The sequence below is a fragment of the Acanthochromis polyacanthus genome, chromosome 12 (genome assembly GCF_021347895.1).
Source record: "Acanthochromis polyacanthus isolate Apoly-LR-REF ecotype Palm Island chromosome 12, KAUST_Apoly_ChrSc, whole genome shotgun sequence".
NCBI classification, from domain to species: Eukaryota; Metazoa; Chordata; class Actinopteri; family Pomacentridae; genus Acanthochromis; species Acanthochromis polyacanthus.
In genome coordinates, this window is record NC_067124.1 from 2756999 (window position 1) to 2776983 (window position 19985).

The 19985-nt window shown below is 41.4% G+C and overlaps 2 protein-coding genes across 3 annotated transcripts in view; both read left to right on the forward strand.

Moving 5' to 3' along the window:
• LOC110951162 (skin secretory protein xP2-like) overlaps positions 1-19985 on the forward strand; it is a 110873-nt gene that overhangs the window by 59761 nt on the left and 31127 nt on the right. The gene's annotated exons all lie outside the window — the stretch shown is intronic.
• Positions 8240-10914, forward strand: LOC110951157 (potassium voltage-gated channel subfamily S member 2). Its single transcript, XM_022194091.2, has 2 exons — positions 8240-8773; positions 9013-10914. Exon 2 carries the CDS (start codon positions 9015-9017, stop codon positions 10452-10454), a length of 1440 nt encoding a protein of 479 aa, XP_022049783.1. The 5' UTR covers positions 8240-8773; positions 9013-9014; the 3' UTR covers positions 10455-10914.

Consider the following 19985-nt stretch of genomic DNA (forward strand, 5'->3'; position numbering starts at 1 on the left):
AAAAAAAAGTTATAAATACAGCTGATTTTTTATGTTTTGTATGCAGCGTTTGTTATTTTATTTTGAAGGAGCCCGCTTGATAAAATCGATCTTTAATTAACTGCAGCAGTTAGTACTCACCGGTCTAAAATTCATTGGCAATTTGAAGTTCTGATTTACGACATCACGATGTGCACTTGAATGTATCATAAACCGACAGGTGCGGTTCCTGTTACGCATAAGAAATGCGCTCAGGTGCTGGACTGGACGCAGAGAGGAGCACATCTACGCACTCCTTTGATGCAAAACTATACTTTGAAGTCAGAATATCGATCACACAATGTGGAATACAAATAAACAGAAAGTAGTTAATAGAAGAGCTGGAGTCATAGCTCACCTAATCAGATTTCTTCATGTTTGTGCTTCCTGCTAGTAAATTCTATTTCAAGGTCGGATGGAATAGTCACATAGCCAGAAGATTTATAGTGTTTGGGTTGAAATGGAAAGTGGATTTCATTTTCTGCTTGGCAGTAGTATTGAACCTCCTGGGTCTTTGATAGGATACCCTGAAATGGAAATTTGACGAATACAAACACCAAGGCTTTTTCATTCACTCTGGTTTTATGCGTAAAAATGTGTGTTAAAGGTGGGTCACCAGTGATGGAAAGAGCTAAATCTATTATTTGAAATACCCTTTAGTCAAAACTAAATAAAAACGTGATGTGTCAGCGCTCCAGTGGATTTTGAACCTAATGCCACCTGCTGGGCGCATGGAGGAAGGCACAAAGATTTGAGTGACAATCTCACATCCCATTTAGTAGAGCCACATGATGCCCACTTGCTGGTAGATTGGCGCTGCTCTCACCTACAGGCAGCAGGTGTGTCATTGTGTATAAATTTGCAAATTTATTCATCTCTGCTTTTCATCATTCGCTTTTGAAAACCTCATCAGCACCTCAAAGGAAGACAAAAAAACGAATCCTCATAGAATAAAACGACGATGCAGAACAAGGCTGGCTACATCAGGAGGACAGTATCTGATCTCCACTGAGTGTGGGTCCAGCTGTGGGAACCACTGAAAGGGATGAACTGAGATACATTGCTGCATTGTCTTTTATGGGACCTCACTGATCCAGCGTCCTTTCTGCAAACAGAGAAATGATAAATAAAGGCCGGTTTGTTCTGGTGTGTTGTCAGCATGAACAAAATTATCTTGTGCAGATGGGGCTGCTGCTTTCTTTCAGATACAAATGGCCTTTGCTATCGCACACACACGCACACACGCACACACACACACACACACACACACGCACACACGCACACACACACACACACACACACGCACACACGCACGCACGCACACACACACACACACACACACACACACACACACACATGCGCGCTTTGGTATGATTGCTTCACCCACATTTGTATTCATATCACAGAATTACATTTCATATTCCACACAAACTGGGATAATGATCTCCAAATAAGATGCAAAATCCTCAGGTTGACTGCACATATTGATACACTGTTAATGGGAAAAGAGATTTTGACAATTTGAATAAGCACCTGGACTACTATTATTGGATTTTTGGATACAGGGATGGTTTTGGAAACGTTCAAAAATGTGCTAAAACTTTAATACAGCAACCACAGTCTTGGCAACTATAAATTCATTATTAATGGTTATATACTTTCAGCGTGATAAAGGAATGCCAAATAAACACCTTCAAAAATAGGAAATCACACCAAAAGAATTATGGCAGCAATTTGCATCTTCAAATAGTCTAAAAATGATAAGCCACCCCCAGCCTCCCCTTCCTTCCTACGTAGAAACAGGCCGAACAAAACAGCCTCTTTGTCTCTGTGGTCATTTTGCATCTCCTTGTGGCTGATTTTATCATTGTATAGTGCTTTGTGTCCTAAAGTTTTGCATGTCTTTGTGAATGTTATGGCTCTTTTCATTCATTTTAAGACATTTTGTGGTTGGTTGATTTGACTTTCCAACAAGAAAACAGTCACGCCATTTAGAAATTCTGATACTAAAAAGCCAAAAACCTTCTCACTCTGGCTTTGAAGCACATCTGAGGGTGGGAAAGTGCAGTTTATTGAAAGTGTCCAGCAGCTGGATAACCCTGAGCAGCATTACTGATTCATATTTAAATTACCAAAGTGAAAAGAGAGGCCCTCAATGTCTCTATTTTAGAAGTCTGTTCAGCCTCGGAGAGTAGAGGACAGTCCGTACTTTAGCAGAGTGTTTGAAACTGAAGGACATAGTGGACCAGCTCCCACCTGACTCACAAACTACATGAAGCTGAGGCAAGCAAATTAATTTGTCAGTAGCAATGCAGGGCCATTTCCGTGTGTGGGCAGACCTCTCACTTTTGCATAAGATCTTATTGTTCCAATTACTGTTGTGGAGCTGCTTCTGTATTTAGGTCACCCAGATGCTGCTGTTGCACATTAATAGTTGCCATCAGAGCCAATTAGTGCACATCATGCCAAGCACAGAGACTCCAGTCAGGGGGACGCTTGATAATGTGTTAATTTCTTGTGTGTTTTGTTACAGTGCAGAAACTGAGACTCTCCAGAGCTGAAAGCTGGAGAATCAGTGTCTCAAGTTTCCATCTGTATTCACCCTGCTCCTTCTCTGTCTGTGCTCTGTCCTGAGTCAGCCAGCTTCCTCTGCCATAATAATCAAGACCCATTGGATGTGATTACTGTGGCGTGAAGTGGAAGAAGGAAGACGATTGAAAGCACATTTTACTTCACATGTCGGAATACTATGACTAAATAGATTCCCCTCCTTTTTTACTGTTTCCATAAATCTCACAGGACCTTGCTGGTTTATCCATCAGCGCTGGCAGGGATTCTGGGTGAGCTTTGAATGACAACTTTTGTCACGAACAGAGGGCCTTGGCATTTTCCCCAGTGCTTATGGATTCCCCCTGGCGAGGCGTCAGATGACACCCTGATGTTTTCAATCAAGGATGAGGTCAACACATTGTTGAACCGTGACCTCTAATGGAGAAAGACGTTGGAGGATTGATGTGAGGAAACATGAGTGAAGAATAAAATCTATATGTGAGGGGGAAAATGGGAGATATAAAATGTTAAGAGAGACACATAAAGACAGTGAGGGAGTGGAAAACAAAGCGTAGAAGGGAGGGAGAGAGATGAAGGCAGCAGAGCAAAAGATAGGGAGCAGCAGATTTAGTCAACACAAAAAAAACTCCTACACATTCTCACTTGAGCCTGCACCTCATGCTTCTGAGGAAAGAAGAGACAGAGATAACAGCATCCATACTTTCTTTTTCCTTTCTTCTCTCTCATTTTCATTCAGTCCTCTCCATGCTCTCTCTTTATCTCTCCCTGCCTTTATCTCCTTCCTACTTAAAATGTGAAGAAAATGGCTCTCTTTAGGGATAAATGGGCTATCTCCATTTGACCATATGGCTATAATTACTAAATATGAGATGTGAAAATGAAGGTTTGAAATTGACAGAATGATTAAAAACTCTGTAATTGATTTGTCCCTCAGAGCTCAGAGTATTTCTTCACTTTTAGACCTTCACCACATATCCTGGTCTGAACACAGAATATAAATTGCCTCAAAAGTTCCTCTGGAAATCAGTTTGATGTAGATATACTGGCTCCAGAGTTTCACCTTCTGCTGCTTTTTATAAATCAATCAGTTCAAAATATACATTATTTTATTCAAAATTAATTACATCCTGAATGCACATAATATTTTATTACATATGATTTGAGGTCAGACCCTGAAATTGAAGCAATTGATCATTTTAGTGCTGAAGACATGTTATTTCTTTTACTCTTCAGTGGTCAGGGCTGAGACACAACGATAAACCTGTCTAATATTTTATGTTTGAATTTATAGCGGGTTCTGCAAAAGACTTCATCAAAAGATATGAGATGTGAATGAAAGCTTGCCAAGAGTGTGCAGAATGTAAATGCCAGTGATTGAAAATGCAGGAGGCATTTTATTGAAACCAAAAAAGGTTCTGAATACACAGATTTTTCTTTCAGCTTTCATTCCAGTTAGGAGATGACGAATTGCAGCTAAATATAACCACGAGGTAGAGCACTAAATTGTTGTATGCAGTGTTGGAAAGTAGATTTATTTACACATTGTTCTTAAGTACAATTATCATGTCCTTGCACATTATTTAAGTATTTTTCTGCAATTTTCTGGTTCTACTCCATTCCATATCTAAACTTTATTTAACAGCTTTAAATACCTAGTTTAGTTGAAGATTCTATAAGAGAACAAACACATGCACCCATCCATCCATCCATCCATCCATCCATCCATCCATGCATCCATCCATGCATCCATCCATGCATCCATCCATCCATCCATCCATGCATCCATCCATCCACCCATCCATCCATCCATCCATCCATCCATGCATCCATCCATCCATCCATGCATCCATCCATCCATCCATCCATCCATCCATCCATGCATCCATGTATCCATCCATGCATCCATCTATCCATCCATCCATCCATCATCTACACCCACACTCCCAGCTGACTGAGGGTGAAGGTAGAGGACACCATGGACAGGTAACAGTCTGTCACATGGCTACACATAGAGACAAACAATCACACACATTCACACATATGGTAAATTCAGAGACACCAATTAACCTCAGCATGGGGGTTCTGGACTTTGGGAGGAAACTGGAGAATCTGGAGAAACCCCACATATGTACAGGAGAACATGTAAACTCCATGCAGAAAGATTCCAGGAAGGCCGGACGTGGACCAGGGATCCTCTAGCTACAAGGAGAATGTGCTAACCACCACTCCACTGTGCAGCCCACAATAAGCCTATGACAATTAATCCAGTGGCTCCCACTATGGATTTTTTTCCTCTTACTAAAAAGTACTATCTGGCTGGGATTCTTTGTAATATCTCAGATTTTAGGTTTGAACCAGAGACTATTCTTCTCTTACTTTCTCTGGTGGTTTCAAAAACTTTTCCTGACCTACAAAGGCAAATTTATTTCACAGAAAGCAGAGCAATTATGGCAAAGTCCAAGAACAGAATAGATGCAAGTCTCAGAAAGATGCTTCGTCTTCTTATCACTGCCATTAATCACCTCACCTCCCCTCAGGTTTAATCCTGTAATCCTTTGGACCTCTAAACCTACTTCTGTGGAAGCTCCACCTAGATCTGCTGTGACAGTAAAATGTTGCTTAACTGTGCATCACCGCTGATGTTCTGTTAATGTTGTCTAACTTGGAGAGTCATGTTTCTATAGCAACAAGTACTACACATTATTTTGCTGATAACATTTTTGCTAAAGAATATGCATGCATTCTGCTTGTAATGTAGTAATTTAACACTGATATGCTGGAACTGACTACTTGTTCTGCTGGGGCTGTTTCATTAGTGGAATAAAGCAAGCTTGCAAAGTGAAACTGAAGGTTTGCTTTGAAAAGCAAGGCCTGCTATCACAAAGAAAGCAGATCTAAAGAGACTTGTTGAGGAATAAGCTATGAGGAATAGTTCCACCTCCGCAAAGCAGCACATTAAACTCAATCATGTGGGAAAGAAGAGTGAATCAAAAGCAGGCCGCTTCAATGAAAAGCAGAAAGTGAATAATATGCAGAGGACAGTCATTTAGCACAAATAATTTAACACAAACCACCTCAGTAATGCTCAACAAAGTCCTGCTGACATGTGCTGTTACAAACATCAAGCTTCTCTGCCCACGCTAATGAAATCTGAGGAGGTGTCCGTGTGCAATCAGAGATACTATTCAGGACTGATGGAGCCTTCAGTCCTAGAAGATGCCTATTATTTACACCTAATTCAGATATTCTACAAAGAAAATGAACCAGCAGGTAAATGCAAATGCTCACTGCTGCCTAATCCTAAGATGCTGACATCTGAAAGCCATCCAGATGCTGTGGAAAAGACATGCTGTTGAATACACGAGCATTAAATGACACTCTGCACACTGAAAGAAGGTATGATGAGAAATAATTAAAGCATATGGATCACAAACATGAAGGAGTCTCAGTGAGCAGAGGATGACACAGAGGCAGTTAATAAGACCCTGCTGGATGAGGATAATGACCGAATAAATAGGATTATAATCACAGCACAACATTCCCATCTAACCACAGATGGTTCCCGCAAGTGAGAAGCATTAATAGGAAAAATCTGTGATTTCACATTATTGCAATCAACAGAGAGTTGTTGTGCTTGTGTTTTCAAAGCTGTTGTTAAGCTTCTACAATCCCACAAAGCTGTGTGTGAGGGTGTTGAGGATCTGGGATGATCTATAATGCCATATTATTAGGGGAGCACCTGAAGAGCATAGATTTGAGTTTTCATTAACCCCCATAAAATCATCCAGAATGAGGAAGCCGTGCGTGAATACAACTGTAAAGACCCAGTCTGCTCAGGCAGTCTCATGGGCTTACATGTTAAGCTCCAATTGTTGGAAGAGAGGAGGAAAAAAATGTGATGAAATATTAATGTGCCGGCTGCCTGGGAGTAAAAAATCTGGGAGTGAAAGATGTTATTTAGGCGTAAACAGTTCCAGTGCTGCCTGCAGCCCATGGTCATATTTCCAAACAAGCAGTGCAATACAATACAGCGAGAAGGAAATTGCTTCCAATGATTCTAAATGTATTTTCAAATGAAACTCAGGCCTGGTGTTTTAAACAGGATGGCCACTAAATGGCACTGGAAAGAGGAGACACTTAAATGATCACAGTGACACAGCCTGAGGGAGCAGCGCTGCCATTAAAGTCTTCAAGTGGTAGTGCTGCAACCTGTATTTGTGATTCCTTATGAGTTGGGGCAGAAAATGGGCCACGTGTATTCTTCAACGCAAAAACACCACAAACCCAGAGGACTCTAATGTGTTTCCTGTGTATTGACCGAACAGCTTAGACTGGCTATAAATGACACAAACAATTGACCTGCGTCATACCTTTCTTGTGCATAAATGCCTCCCGACTAAGACCTAACTAATAGTAAATGAACAAGCATCCACCAAAGAGAATTTGTGCGAGGCTGCCTTTGTCTGCAGGCACTATCACCTTCATTAGACACAGTGGGATGTGTGAGACAAAAACCTTCAGCGCTTAATCAATAAGAACAAGGCTGCCCTTTAACACTGGCTTTATGTCCTGCCAGACAGGCCTGTTAATGATGTCACTGCTGAATTGATAGAAGCAGATTCAGGTGGAAGTGGTCAGAGGAAGTGGTCAGGTGGAAGTGGTCAGAGTATGTTTTTTTTTCTTGGATCAAACATAATAGTTAGACTCTGTCATGACAGTTAGTTAACATCATTTAGAATTGGGGGACACTAGCCTGGGCTGATTGACATAATTCTATTTATCCAGTCTGCATGAGAGTTTGATAAATGGCCAACAATGAGTTGTAACCTCTACATGAAAGCATCGGTCCTCACATGTAACAAACATCTTTACTGTAAAACCTTTAAGGCATTCAGACGACTTTGAAAGTTTCTCTGACATCCAACAGGATTAGTTATGTTTCAGTGTAATATCAAAGGACCCTTGTGTGATTTTAGAAACGCAGTTCATGTGAGTCATCATGAGGATTTCTTCTCAGCCTGTTAGTTGTATAATATCTTCTTTGGCTCTGGGGAAGCTTTTGGAACGTGAGGATGTTGCAGGATTATTGCAGTTTGAGCTCGGAGATGTTGATCATGAATCCTTCATTCTAAGTCAGTTTCAAGGTTTAGCCTACACGAAGAAAACGCACAAATGAGTTTGGTGATGAGAAATGTTGGCTCCCACATTTTTGGAGCTTCTATGGACATAAAAGTCAGGATATTGCCACCTCCTGTTGCACAGATTCATTTTAAAATCTGTCTCGTGTGTGTTATTCAGCTGAAGTGCAACACTGATTCACTGCAGTAGCAGGGTGGCTATTAGAATAAATCTTTTTCATAATGTGCTTATGCAAAACGATCTGGCATTTGTGCAATATTATGAGAGCAGATAACAAGTTTGTCTCTCTGTGTGTGTTTATCCCCATCACTGTGATAATGTCACGTCAATATGGCCCCGGAGTGGCTGCAAGAAGCCACTTTACGGTGACACTGTAGCCTAAACGCACCACAGTTGATGTTGTCATTATAAGCTTCCCCTGGCTTTCTGTCTGGAGGCTTTCTTTTAAAACGTGTTTGTTAGTTGGTGACTCCCTCTCCTCTCCTCTCCTCTCTATCCGAGCTACCTCGCCCCTCAGCACCGTGATGCTGCTTTTACTCCTGGAGGGCGGTGCGCAGGGAGAGCTACGTGTTGCTGCGCAGCAACAGATAGAAAGAAGAGAGAGAAAGAGAGAGAGGGAGGAATTCCCTCGCACAAACAAAAGCAGCTGCCAGGGCGTGTATCAGTTCCTATGGCTCCCAGAATTCACTGTAATGAACGTGGCGGATACCTGTAACTGATGGAGGCGTAAAAACCTGCTGGATGTCAGGATGTAAGAGTGAGCGGCTACATCAAGCCTCCGGTATATTTAAGGAAGGAACGTCAATTAAATCTCTGTCTGGAGGCAACATTACATTTGACATCGCGCCGACACCCTTTGGAAACATTTTCCTCCTCTTCTGCTTGGAAACCTGATAGAGACGCGCCTGTCTGGAAACAAGGGGACAAAGGTCTCAGCTTTTATTGCAGGTCCACAGGTTGCCTGTAAAACTGCACTGTGCCATCAATGGAGCTGAAATGCAGAGTCTCCTTGTGGGTGGATTCGGTTAACTAAACGCGCTTCAAAGTAAGTTCTTACATGTCACCGTTGTTCCTTTATTCAAAATGTAGAATACACGTGGTTCAGACAAATAATTCTAAGGATAAAACCTGCCAGTTCAAAAACTTCCTCTCCTCTCTCTGATTGTGCGTCTCTCTTTGTGTCTCTTTCCCTCTGTCCGCCTTTTTGTGTCTTTGGGATTTGTTCTGTATCCTTTTCCTTCTTTCATTCATTCTTCTTGTTCGTCTCTGTGTGCCTCTCTACAGACATGACAGGTCAGGTCTTGGGGGAACCGGGCAGCGTCGCTTACATGGATGACAACGCCGACATCCGCATCAACGTGGGCGGCTTCAAGAAGCGTCTCCAGTCGGACACACTCTCCCGGTTCCCCGAGACGAGGCTTGCGCGTCTGCTCCACTGCCAGTCCAAAGAGTCCATCCTGGAGCTGTGCGACGACTACGATGATACCGAGAAAGAGTTTTACTTCGACAGGAATCCTGCGCTCTTTCCCTACGTGTTGAATTTCTACAACACGGGGCGGCTGCACGTTATGGCCGAGCTGTGCATCTTCTCCTTCAGCCAGGAGATCGAGTACTGGGGCATCAACGAGTTCTTCATTGACTCCTGCTGCAGCAGCGCCTACCACTGCAGGAAGATGGACCAGGATCGGGAGGACTGGGATGACAGGAGCGATGAGGGAAGCACCACCTCATCCTTTGACGAGCTGTTGGAGTTTTACAACGACGCCACCAAGTTTGACAAACAGCTGCTGGGGAGCGCACGGAGACGCGTGTGGTTGATGCTGGATAACCCCGGCTACTCCGTGGCCAGTCGCATCATCAGCATCCTCTCCATCCTGGTGGTGCTCGGCTCCATCGCCACTATGTGCATGAACAGCATGAGTGAGTTCAGCCTTTTGGACAGTGAGGGCCAGCCCACTGAGGACCCACGCTTTGAGACTGTGGAGCACTTTGGCATCGGTTGGTTCACTCTGGAGCTGGTTGCCAGGTTCGTGGTGGCTCCAGACCTGGTGCACTTCTTCGACCATCCATTAAATGTAATAGACCTGGTGTCCATACTTCCGTTTTATCTGACATTGCTCATAAACCTGGTGGTGGAGAGCAGCCCGGCGCTGGCCAACCTGGGACGCGTTGCGCAAGTGCTGAGGCTGATGAGGATTTTCCGGATCCTGAAGTTGGCCCGTCACTCCACGGGGCTGCGCTCCCTCGGGGCCACACTCAGGAACAGCTACAAAGAAGTGGGCCTACTGCTTCTTTACCTGGCCGTCGGGGTGTCGTTTTTCTCTGTCATGGCCTACACGGTGGAGAAAGAGGACAGCGAGGATCTCTCCACCATTCCGGCGTGCTGGTGGTGGGCCACCGTCAGCATGACCACGGTGGGATACGGAGACGTGGTGCCGGTGTCCATAGCAGGCAAGCTGACCGCCTCGGCCTGCATCCTGGCTGGGATCTTAGTAGTTGTGCTTCCGATCACGCTCATATTCAATAAATTCTCCCTCTTCTACAAGAGACAGAAGCAGCTAGAAATCGCGATGAGGAGCTGCGATTTCGACGAGGGGATAAAAGAGGTGCCCTCGGTTAACCTGAGGAACTATTACGCACACAAAGTGAAATCCCTCATGGCAAGCCTGTCAAACATGAGTCGCAGTTCTCCCAGTGAACAGAGTCTGAATGAGTCCATTCACTGAAACAGTCTGAAGCAGGACGCAGTGAGGAGCTGTCCAGGGTGCTGAAGCCTCTGGCGCACAAGCCCACTTCCTTCCACTGCTGTCTGATCATTTGCCTCTCTGTAGCTCAGTGCAATAATGTCTTAATCTGTGTGTCCCTGACAATGAGAAAGTAAGCAAATGTACAGGACAGCCTGAATATGATATCTCACTGTGCACTCTTATGGCCCCATATTAAACTAGGATGAGAAATCTGAACACATCAGATGAAAAAGACAGAGAATGCTGTAGTTGTTTACAGTCTTAGACAGCGTCACACTGTAGTCCACCTTCAAGCTGTACTTGTTGTGATAAAATATGTCTGAAGTAATTCCAGCTGTACCTTTCTTGGAAGAATCTTGATGTGTAATTGTGGTGTTGCAACGATACTTCAGATGTGTGGTTAAAGCAAAATGTATTAAACTAAAAAGTACAGAACATACGTGCTTGTTTTAATGTGTAGAGCTCAAGTTTGACTCAAGTGTGTCCTACTGATTGAGATAACACGTGTGAGCCTGAAGGGGCAAATAGGGATTTATAGTCGTGACTGACACAACATCTTAAACAGCCTGACAGGCAGAGCAACAACCATTCAGAACTGACATGCTGAATAAATGTATTGTGGTGGGATTTGATTTTCAGTTTTTTTTTTTTGTTGCATCACAGTTTCCAAAAAGACGTTTATCTGATTTTAATAATGCACATTATTAATAGCCAATCTGTAAAAATACCACTACAACAGCAGTTGGACTACATCACAGCAGAACTGAAGATTAAATGCTTCATATGCAGTTGCTAAGGCACCACTGCCTATCGAGAATACAAATAAAAGCCTTTTCTCAGTATTACGATTCAATTTAACCTTTTACTGTACAGGCAGTTTGTCTCCCTGACCACAGTCTGTTAAAGTAGAAGATGAATGACAGAGACAAACCTGCATATTTCTCCTTTTATTTCCACCAAGGTGTCTGAATGAAACAAGTTTTGTTATTCTACTGGAGGTAAAGTTTTTGTTCATTCTTCCTTCATTCTGGTCAAACTTGCAGTAAACAGTTTTCTCACTGGACAGACATTCAACAGAGTCTCAGTTACTGACATTGATCTCAGTTTAAAGGATAAAACGCCATTTGATACAAGAGGGCTCCAGCTCCAAGGAGTCAATTTTAAAGACATCTCATGCTACAATCTGGTTAGCTGAATTGATTTCAGATTTATATCTAAAGAGCATTTTATTTTAAAACCGGTTCTTAAAATGAGAAACGGCCATTATTATGGTGAGCTGAATCTTTTTGTCAATATGCTTCGGAGTGAAAAAAAAGATCACTGCAGCACCTTCATTGCTCAATCTTTTGTTTTTGTTATAATTCTAATAATAATAAATGATCTAATAATTCATACATTTATGCACATTTCACTGACTTCAGCAGTCAAACTAATCCCTTGCTTTGCTTGAGGGAAAATTTGATTCATTGTCTCCAGATTATTAGGTATCAGACATATTGGTGCTCACAGCTAATTAGTCTCAGCATATAAAACTGCAGATTGCAGCCTGCTGCCTGCATCACAGGAACCTCCAGAAGAGTCATAGAGACAAAAATAAAATGAGTCTAATGTTACTTTTTGATTTTATGAAAAGAAAACAAGTTAGTATATAGTACTGGAACAGAGAATTTTGATTCATTCATTCCTGAATGACAGAAGACTGAGTTGCTCTTAGGTAATCTCAATGCACTTCAGCAACAAGGCTGAGCTCATTTGTAAAATCCTACTGAGAAATTTACAAAGTTCTACCATTTCTTAGTGAGTATTTCTGGGATGCTCATTTGAAATAATATTTACCCTCAGAGTCTAATTATATCAGCCTTCTTTTGTTTATTCCTAAACTTTTAAAGACTCCTCCTGTGGGAGAGAATCCAACACATCACGGCTGCACCAGACTCATATGGAAAAATCTGTAAATGAGTTCACTGAGACAGCGGGTGACATTTTCACATATCAACAAAGAAGGGGGAAAAAGGAACAGTAGTAGCTAACTTCTCTATCTTAGGGAGAAAAAAGTAATTATAGAACTTGGTGGAAGATTGAAATGTACTTTAGGACTGTAGGCATTGGAGAAACAGTAATAAGATTAGTAGATTTGGCCAATGTCATCCAAGTCCAGAAGCTGTGTGTGTGTGTGTGTGTGTGTGTGTGTGTGTGTGTGTGTGTGTGTGTGTGTGTGTGTGTGTGTGTGTGTGTGTGTGTGTGTGTGTGTGTGTGTGTGTGTGTGTGTAGGTCAGTGTGACTCTTGAGGAAGAAGATGGAGATGTCTGGCCCCTGAGCTGCCTCCCCTTGGCTCGCCTGTATCATTACCCTGTGACTGTGGTGATAGATGTAAGGACGGCCCAGGGCCTGCCTGGCACACAGCTGAGTACAGACGGCAGCTCAGGTCATTAGAGGACGGATATGGGGCTGAAAAAAATCTGCTCTCCTCCTCACCAGTAACCAGCAGAGCTTAAATATCTACTCAAACCATCCTCAAGACTGAAATCTATGACTCATCATGCAAAATAGGAAAGTTATTTGGTTTGTGTTAATTTCTCCCACATGTACTCATCATAGCTTTTAGAGGTGCACTCAATAACCAGGCTTGCTTCATTAATTTACTTGAATGGTTAGTTTTTAAATCAAAAAACTCCCCTTTGATAAAATGTTTCCTGATGTAGAAAGAACTTCCTCCAAAGTTAAACGTGTCTGGGTTTATTTGATTCCTTTCACTTCGGCTGAGAACAAAGACAAGAGAGGAAGAGCATAAAAGGATGAAAATGTGAGAACGCTGAGCTTATTAATGCATAAGTGACAGGATATACGAACTCAGCTGTGTGTGTGTGTGTGTGTGTGTGTGTGTGTGTGTGTGTGTGTGTGTGTGTGTGTGTGTGTGTGTGTGTGTAGGTGTGTGTGTGTGTGTGTGTGTGTTTGTGTGTGTGTGTGTGTGTGTGTGTGTGGTCAGGTGCTGGCTATACTTGTGGGGACCAAATGTCCCCACAACTGGTCCCCACAACTGTAGGAAAATTGAAAACAATGTCACTTGTGGGGACCTCATTCTGGTCCCCACAAGTGTTTTCTTGGCCATGTTGTTGTTACTGAAAAAAGTAAAAGTGCAAAAACGTTTCTTTCGGGTTAGGCATTGTTTTGGTTAGGGTTAAGGTTAGGGTTAGGGTAAGGGTTAGGGGTTAGATATGAATGGGAGTCAATGGTAAGTCCCCACAATGATAGAAAAACACAGTATGTGTGTGTGTGTGTGTGTGTGTGTGTGTGTGTGTGTGTGTGTGTGTGTGTGTGTGTGTGTGTACACAAACTGTACACAAACATACTAGATCGTGTGTCTAATGGGGAACTTATTGAAGCTGGCAGCGTGAGCGTCATCTCCAGTCTGCTCTGTATTGGTGATATAAAACTCTGTTACTAAGCAGGCGTTCCGTGTTGTTGCACATTACCATCTGCTACTATCCCTCTCGCTTTAAACAGTGTGGGAAGATTGGATCTTTTCAGTGTGCTTGTTTCTTTCTCTCCCTGCTCGTTCTACGTCTTCCCACCATGTCTGATCTGTGAACGTTTCCAAAAATAATCTCTCATTACATGGATCATGGCATGGCTAATTATCACATGCACATCTCACACAAACAAAGGGTCCAGGTAATGCTGAAGGTTGATCAGATTGCTTTGTGGCATCCACAGAGAGGCTAAATCAAAGATAATCAAGGCATTTTTTTACATTTTTATCATCCTGACATTTTTATTTTGAGTTCATGCTTCAGTTTTAACTTATAACTTGGACTTATTGCTGATTTGCCACAACAGAAACTGTAAGAAAGATTATGTTGAACATTTCATAGAACAAGACTTGAGAGCAATCAGAGTTTGAGCTTAAGACCAATGCTGGCATGGAAAAATCCCCACACGTACAATCCTACCATGCTAATGTTTAGCACATATAATGTTTACCATGTTTAACATCATACATTACTGTGTTACCTTGATGGTATTTTCTAATTTGCACCAAGGCTTAGTGAAGGTTGAAGCAAATCATGCAACTGCTAAAGGGCTCCAGGCCTACAGGGGTCCTAAAATGCAGATGTTCATGTCATTTGTGCTTACATTCTCCATTATTTGATTTATTGTGCTTTAATGAATCTTTTTTTTTTTCCGTTTATTCTGAGTTCAAACTTATTGGCTTCATTTTTTCTGTCAGTTAACACACAATGAAAACTTGAAGTGAGATCATATTATTCCATCATAGATGTACTTTAAAAAGCTGCAACCACAAATATTTTCATTACAGTTACATGTCTGTATGTTTCTTTATTATTCTATGAATAGTTTTTTTCCTGTAAAATTTCAGAAAATATTTTAAAATGCCTACTAATATTTCTAACAGTTTTGTCCCGACCAGTGGTCAAAAACTCAAATATGATGAGTTTACTACTAAAGATAATTACAAAAACTAACTAGTATTCATATTTATGAAGCTGATTCCAAATATTTTTACTGACAATTACTTTAAACCTTGCTTCATTTTTTGTGAATCACTTAGTAGATGAATCATCTTAAGATTTTTGACTGCAGGCTGTTCTTTTAAATTTTATTTTTATTAATCACTTTAGAATGTGGGGAAGTATTGAAAAACATCTATTATTATTACACCTACAACAAGATTAATTCCAGCCCTGGAATGCTTGCTGGCTTCTGGGTGTCTGGGGAAACAATGAAAATGCCCAACAACTTATTTTCACCCTGGAGTCTCTCAGGAGGATAATCCAGCCATGAACCATGATTAGTACTAACCATAAAGCACCGCTGAGGCTGAGGGGAACGTCATTAGTTCTGACGGTATTAAGCCATAAACCAAAGCAGTAGACTTCCCTCCAGGGCCAACAAAAATTAACTGATCACTAAGATGTGCATGTGCCAGATTTCCAATATTTTGAAGACTTTTTAGTCAAAATCATTAATGTGATTCTTATTTTTCCACTAGCTGAAAAACAAAGGATCACTAAACTCATTAGCTATCGTCATCTGGGAACCCTGAATACAGCAGTCTGTCTGGTAGATGTTTAGATATTTCACGTGTTGAATGAAAACCTCACCTGCTGAAGGCAGAGAAGGACATGTCTAAGGATTGAAAGTAAAGTAAAAAAAAAGTAAAAAAAACAACAAATACTATATCAAATTACAAATAAAGGCCTGTGACCCTTAACAAAACCTCCAGCAGAAAACCTCCCCGGGCTCTCAATCATTAAAGAACTTCTGAACGATATTAATTCCAGATAAATTAGTCCATTAGCATGCCTCCTTTTTACTGCAGCCCTTGGTCTGCTACCATTAAGTGACTCATCCACTAAGGCAGATGTTTTTGGATCTAAATCATAATAGCGTTCTCACTGAATTTTAATGAATACCAGGAAATGGCCCCATCCAACACTTAGCGAGTGTTATTCTACCTTTTACCAAAGACTTCTGTAAAAATCAGTTCACAGATGTACATTGAAACTCAATGTCTATTTCTGTTTAAACATTCTGAAAGGCCAGCTGATGCATTTTTGTTCTCAGTGGCCAAGAAACATATTGATGTACTGAGGCAGTTTTGTTTGGATGGCAGCAGAATGAGCAAAACACTTTCATTATACCAGCCTGTATATTATCAGTGCAAGTCTGATGCCTGAGTGATTTCACTAAACTTAACATCTGAGTTTATTAACCTTTACTTTGCCTATTCCTTTTGATTTGATACAATGGTGTGGGAGCTGGATCAGAAAATGCCACACTTCTTGAAGTGTTTGCTGTAGTTTCAGGAGAGATAATGACTTTAGTTTTCCACCTCTGCCTGGATATTCGAAGCTACTAGATGATTTATACGACCATCCAGCTACATCTTCCTGGCAGTCAGACCAAGGATTCTTCCTCTGAAACTCTCTTACTCAGTTTCTGTCCACAGAGTATATAAGGAAATTAGGAGCAGGAGCAAAACCTGCAGCACACTGAAAATCATTTCTCATATAGATTATCTGGTATGGGGGTGTGTGTAATTTCTCCAAAGCCCTTCAAGAAAGAACTGCAGTAATAAGCTGCTCACATTTATTATATCGTACACAGAGTCATCCAGAGGCCTGAAGCACACACACACACACACACACACACACACACACACACACACACACACACACACACACACACACACACACACACACACACACACACACACACACACACACACACACACACGTCTGGTTCTTATATCCCCGTGGGGACTTACCATTGACTCCCATTCATACCTAACCCCTAACCCTTACCCTTACCCTAACCTTAACCAACACCAAAACAATGCCTAACCCTAAAGAAACTTTTTTGCACTTTTATTTTTTTCAGTAACAACAACATGGCCAAGAAAGCACTGTTTCCCCCCGTGGGGACCTCATTTTTGGTCCCCACTGTGACGCGAGTCCCCACTGAGATAGCGTGGAGTCAGGTCAAAGTCCCCACCAAGTCCCCACCGGTATAGATAAACACATACACACACCCACAAGAATAGTCTGTCGAAAAAAATATATATAAAGATCCAACAAACCCATCAGTCCTTCAGTTAAAATTGTTGACATTTCACCACATTGTAGACTGTACTATTCTGCAAATTAAGAAACAGAAAGTTTACCAATGTCCAGAACAAATAGGCAAAAATAGAAAATTTGTCTACTTTAAAATGAACAGATCTTTGTAAACTCGAGATTTAGGACCAAATTAATGGAATGTTGCATTTCCGAGAAAGGTATTTATTGAACAATCCAGATGAGGAATCAAAAGAATCTAAATCACACGCAAGATTTAAAAACACAATTTAAACCAGCATATTAATACAAAAAATAAGTGAGTGTCATAGTGTCTAATATGAGAGAAAAATCAGATTTATAGTCACTTTGCTGTTTGTTTTAACACTCATTGTGAACTGATTGTTATAAAGTCGCAGATTACAGAAGTTTATTCTTCTTTCTGCTTCCTTTCATTCAGAAGTTTAAAAACTTTTGCTTTTGTATTGTATTAAAAAAATTATTTTGTCAACGAATGAAATAAAAACAAACTAACACTTTTCATGTCTTCTCATGACTTCAGAGAACGCCCTAACCTTAACCTAAACATTATAACTTTTAAACACACAGGAACAGGCACACAGTTTTAGACTGTGCGCGACTTTCTTTGCGTTTTATTTTTTTGTTTATGACCAAGTTTAAGTTACGGATAAAGATTGAGAAGAAAGAACTGGGAATATTTCAACTCTTATGGAGAATCCGTTTGTTTATTTTTAGTTGAGTGCACATCAAAACTCTTATATAGCCACCATCCACAACCAGTACTGCTCGGTACAGGACATAGCCACCACACTACCCATATTTCTCACCTATCACTCTGTACCTCTGTGAGACAACATCTCAGTATGCAGCGACCCTAAAGATACTACATATTCCTAAGCACACACAGAAACTCTTTGTCAGTCAACAGAAACTCTCCTGAAGTCCAGAGTTGGTTTGTGAAGGAACATCCATGCCATTACACGGCACCACACACACACGGCTTGAAGTAAATTGAACTAGTCGTATTTCTCAGACACCGAATCTCCCAAAGGTGACAGAGAGTCAGACAGATTCAGATTGGACCCATTGTTACACTTTAATGGGTGTTGGGGGGGTCGAGTCAAGAGGACAGACACAATCAAACTTTTCCCAACTTCAAAGTGAGATTAGACTTGAGCAGACACAGAACACTTATCTCTGTGTTATGTGTTTGTGTGCTCATTTATTTGCATGTATCTGCACCTTGTGTGTGTTTGTGTGCATGTTGAAGGTGTGTGTGTGAGAGAGAGTGTGTTTGTCCTCTCCAGAATCAATTTCCTCTAGGATGTGCCAAGGATGCTGGTGTAGACAGTTTGATTTATAAAGCTTGAACAGTGTGAGAGCTTCAGTACCAGTCCACCTGAGCCCAACAGGATGGCGTGGATAGTTCCTCGAAAAGCCTGACATCTCAAGGTGTGTGCTTTAGGAGAAAAAGAACAATCCTGTCGAAGGTACCTTAGCAATAATACAGGAAATATGAGTGAAGGTGGAGCACAGGCTTATGACACCGTATGATGAAAAAGGCCTGCAACAAAGGCAATAATACTGTTCTTCACTCAGAGTAAAGACAAACAATGGTAAAACCATTTACATCAGTCAGGGCCACAGGCACCAAAAATACAGGTCTTGACTCTATTTAAATGGAAACTAAGTAGAAAAAAAGACAAGAATACAGACCCAGGATCAAACGGAAAGTTTAGCTGTTGGCAGAACATGTCATTAGTGCTGTTGTCAAGAGACAAAACTCACAACGTGTGAGAAAGTCTAGATGAAGAAGGAACAGAGGCTGTGATAACATACTGTGAGAGATGATGGGAATATAATAGCATAATGAGTCTATTTCTGTTCCTTAGAACTACAGCCATTTTCCCTGTTTTCTTCCCAGCTCTCCCCTTTTTGCTCCATCAATCTCACTGGATGATCAACTCGCTAAATACTCAGGGCTACATTCATCCCCCTATAGTGCTGGGAAATGGTGATAATTGCCAAATTTGTTATAATTGCAGTGATGTAATGTGTCTAGTGTGGTTAATTGCCTTTGAAATCCACCTGGTGTTGGAATTATACTGTGCAAAGTGCTACAGCCGCTCCTGAGGGAGCCACGCTGTCTAAATGAAACTGATTATGGAAACAAACTGAGCTTTGGCCTGGCTCTCTGCATTCTGTGGAGTGGCCCTGTGTTTTTCATTTTCCCTAATCTTGGGTTTGTTTCTAGTGGAGGCGGATTGTGTGCTCAGGTAAAGGTGGAGGTGCCTGCTATTCCTCGCGGCAGATAAACTGTTTGCTGTTGTGACTGACACTGGATGTTTTTCTGCTGGTGTAAAAATGACATCATTTTAATAAACACACTAGCCACTTGCAGTTTAGCTGCAATTTTTTTTCACTTCATTAAAGAAATGGGCCCAAAGTGTCCTCTGTATCCTGAGGCAGAATGTGATTGATCTGAGATAGTATGAACAATACTATGTAGTTGTAATCATTTGCTGTCCCAAAACTGAATGTCAGTAACTTGGTAATGAGAGTGTAAAATGGAAGCATAACAGCTTTCACTTATCACTACTGAAAACTGTTATATTTGCTTAGAAGTTTTTAAAGTAACCTGTGATACTTTACTGGTGAATGCTGAGTGACTAACATCATTTTCCACTCTTAGTAGTCAGCACTAGTGTTCGTTTGGAGACATGCTTTCCCACCTTTTCGTTATCATTTGAGCTGACTCTTGACAGAAGCATCTGTTCAGTCTTCCAGCTTGTTCACAAAGACTCTCTAACTGTGTCGGTTGTTCGGTGCAGCTCAGTCAGTGTACAGGAGGCTTATCAGAGGATTTTTGCTGTTTTCTTTGCAGTTCCCTGTTGCAGCTTGAAACAGCAGT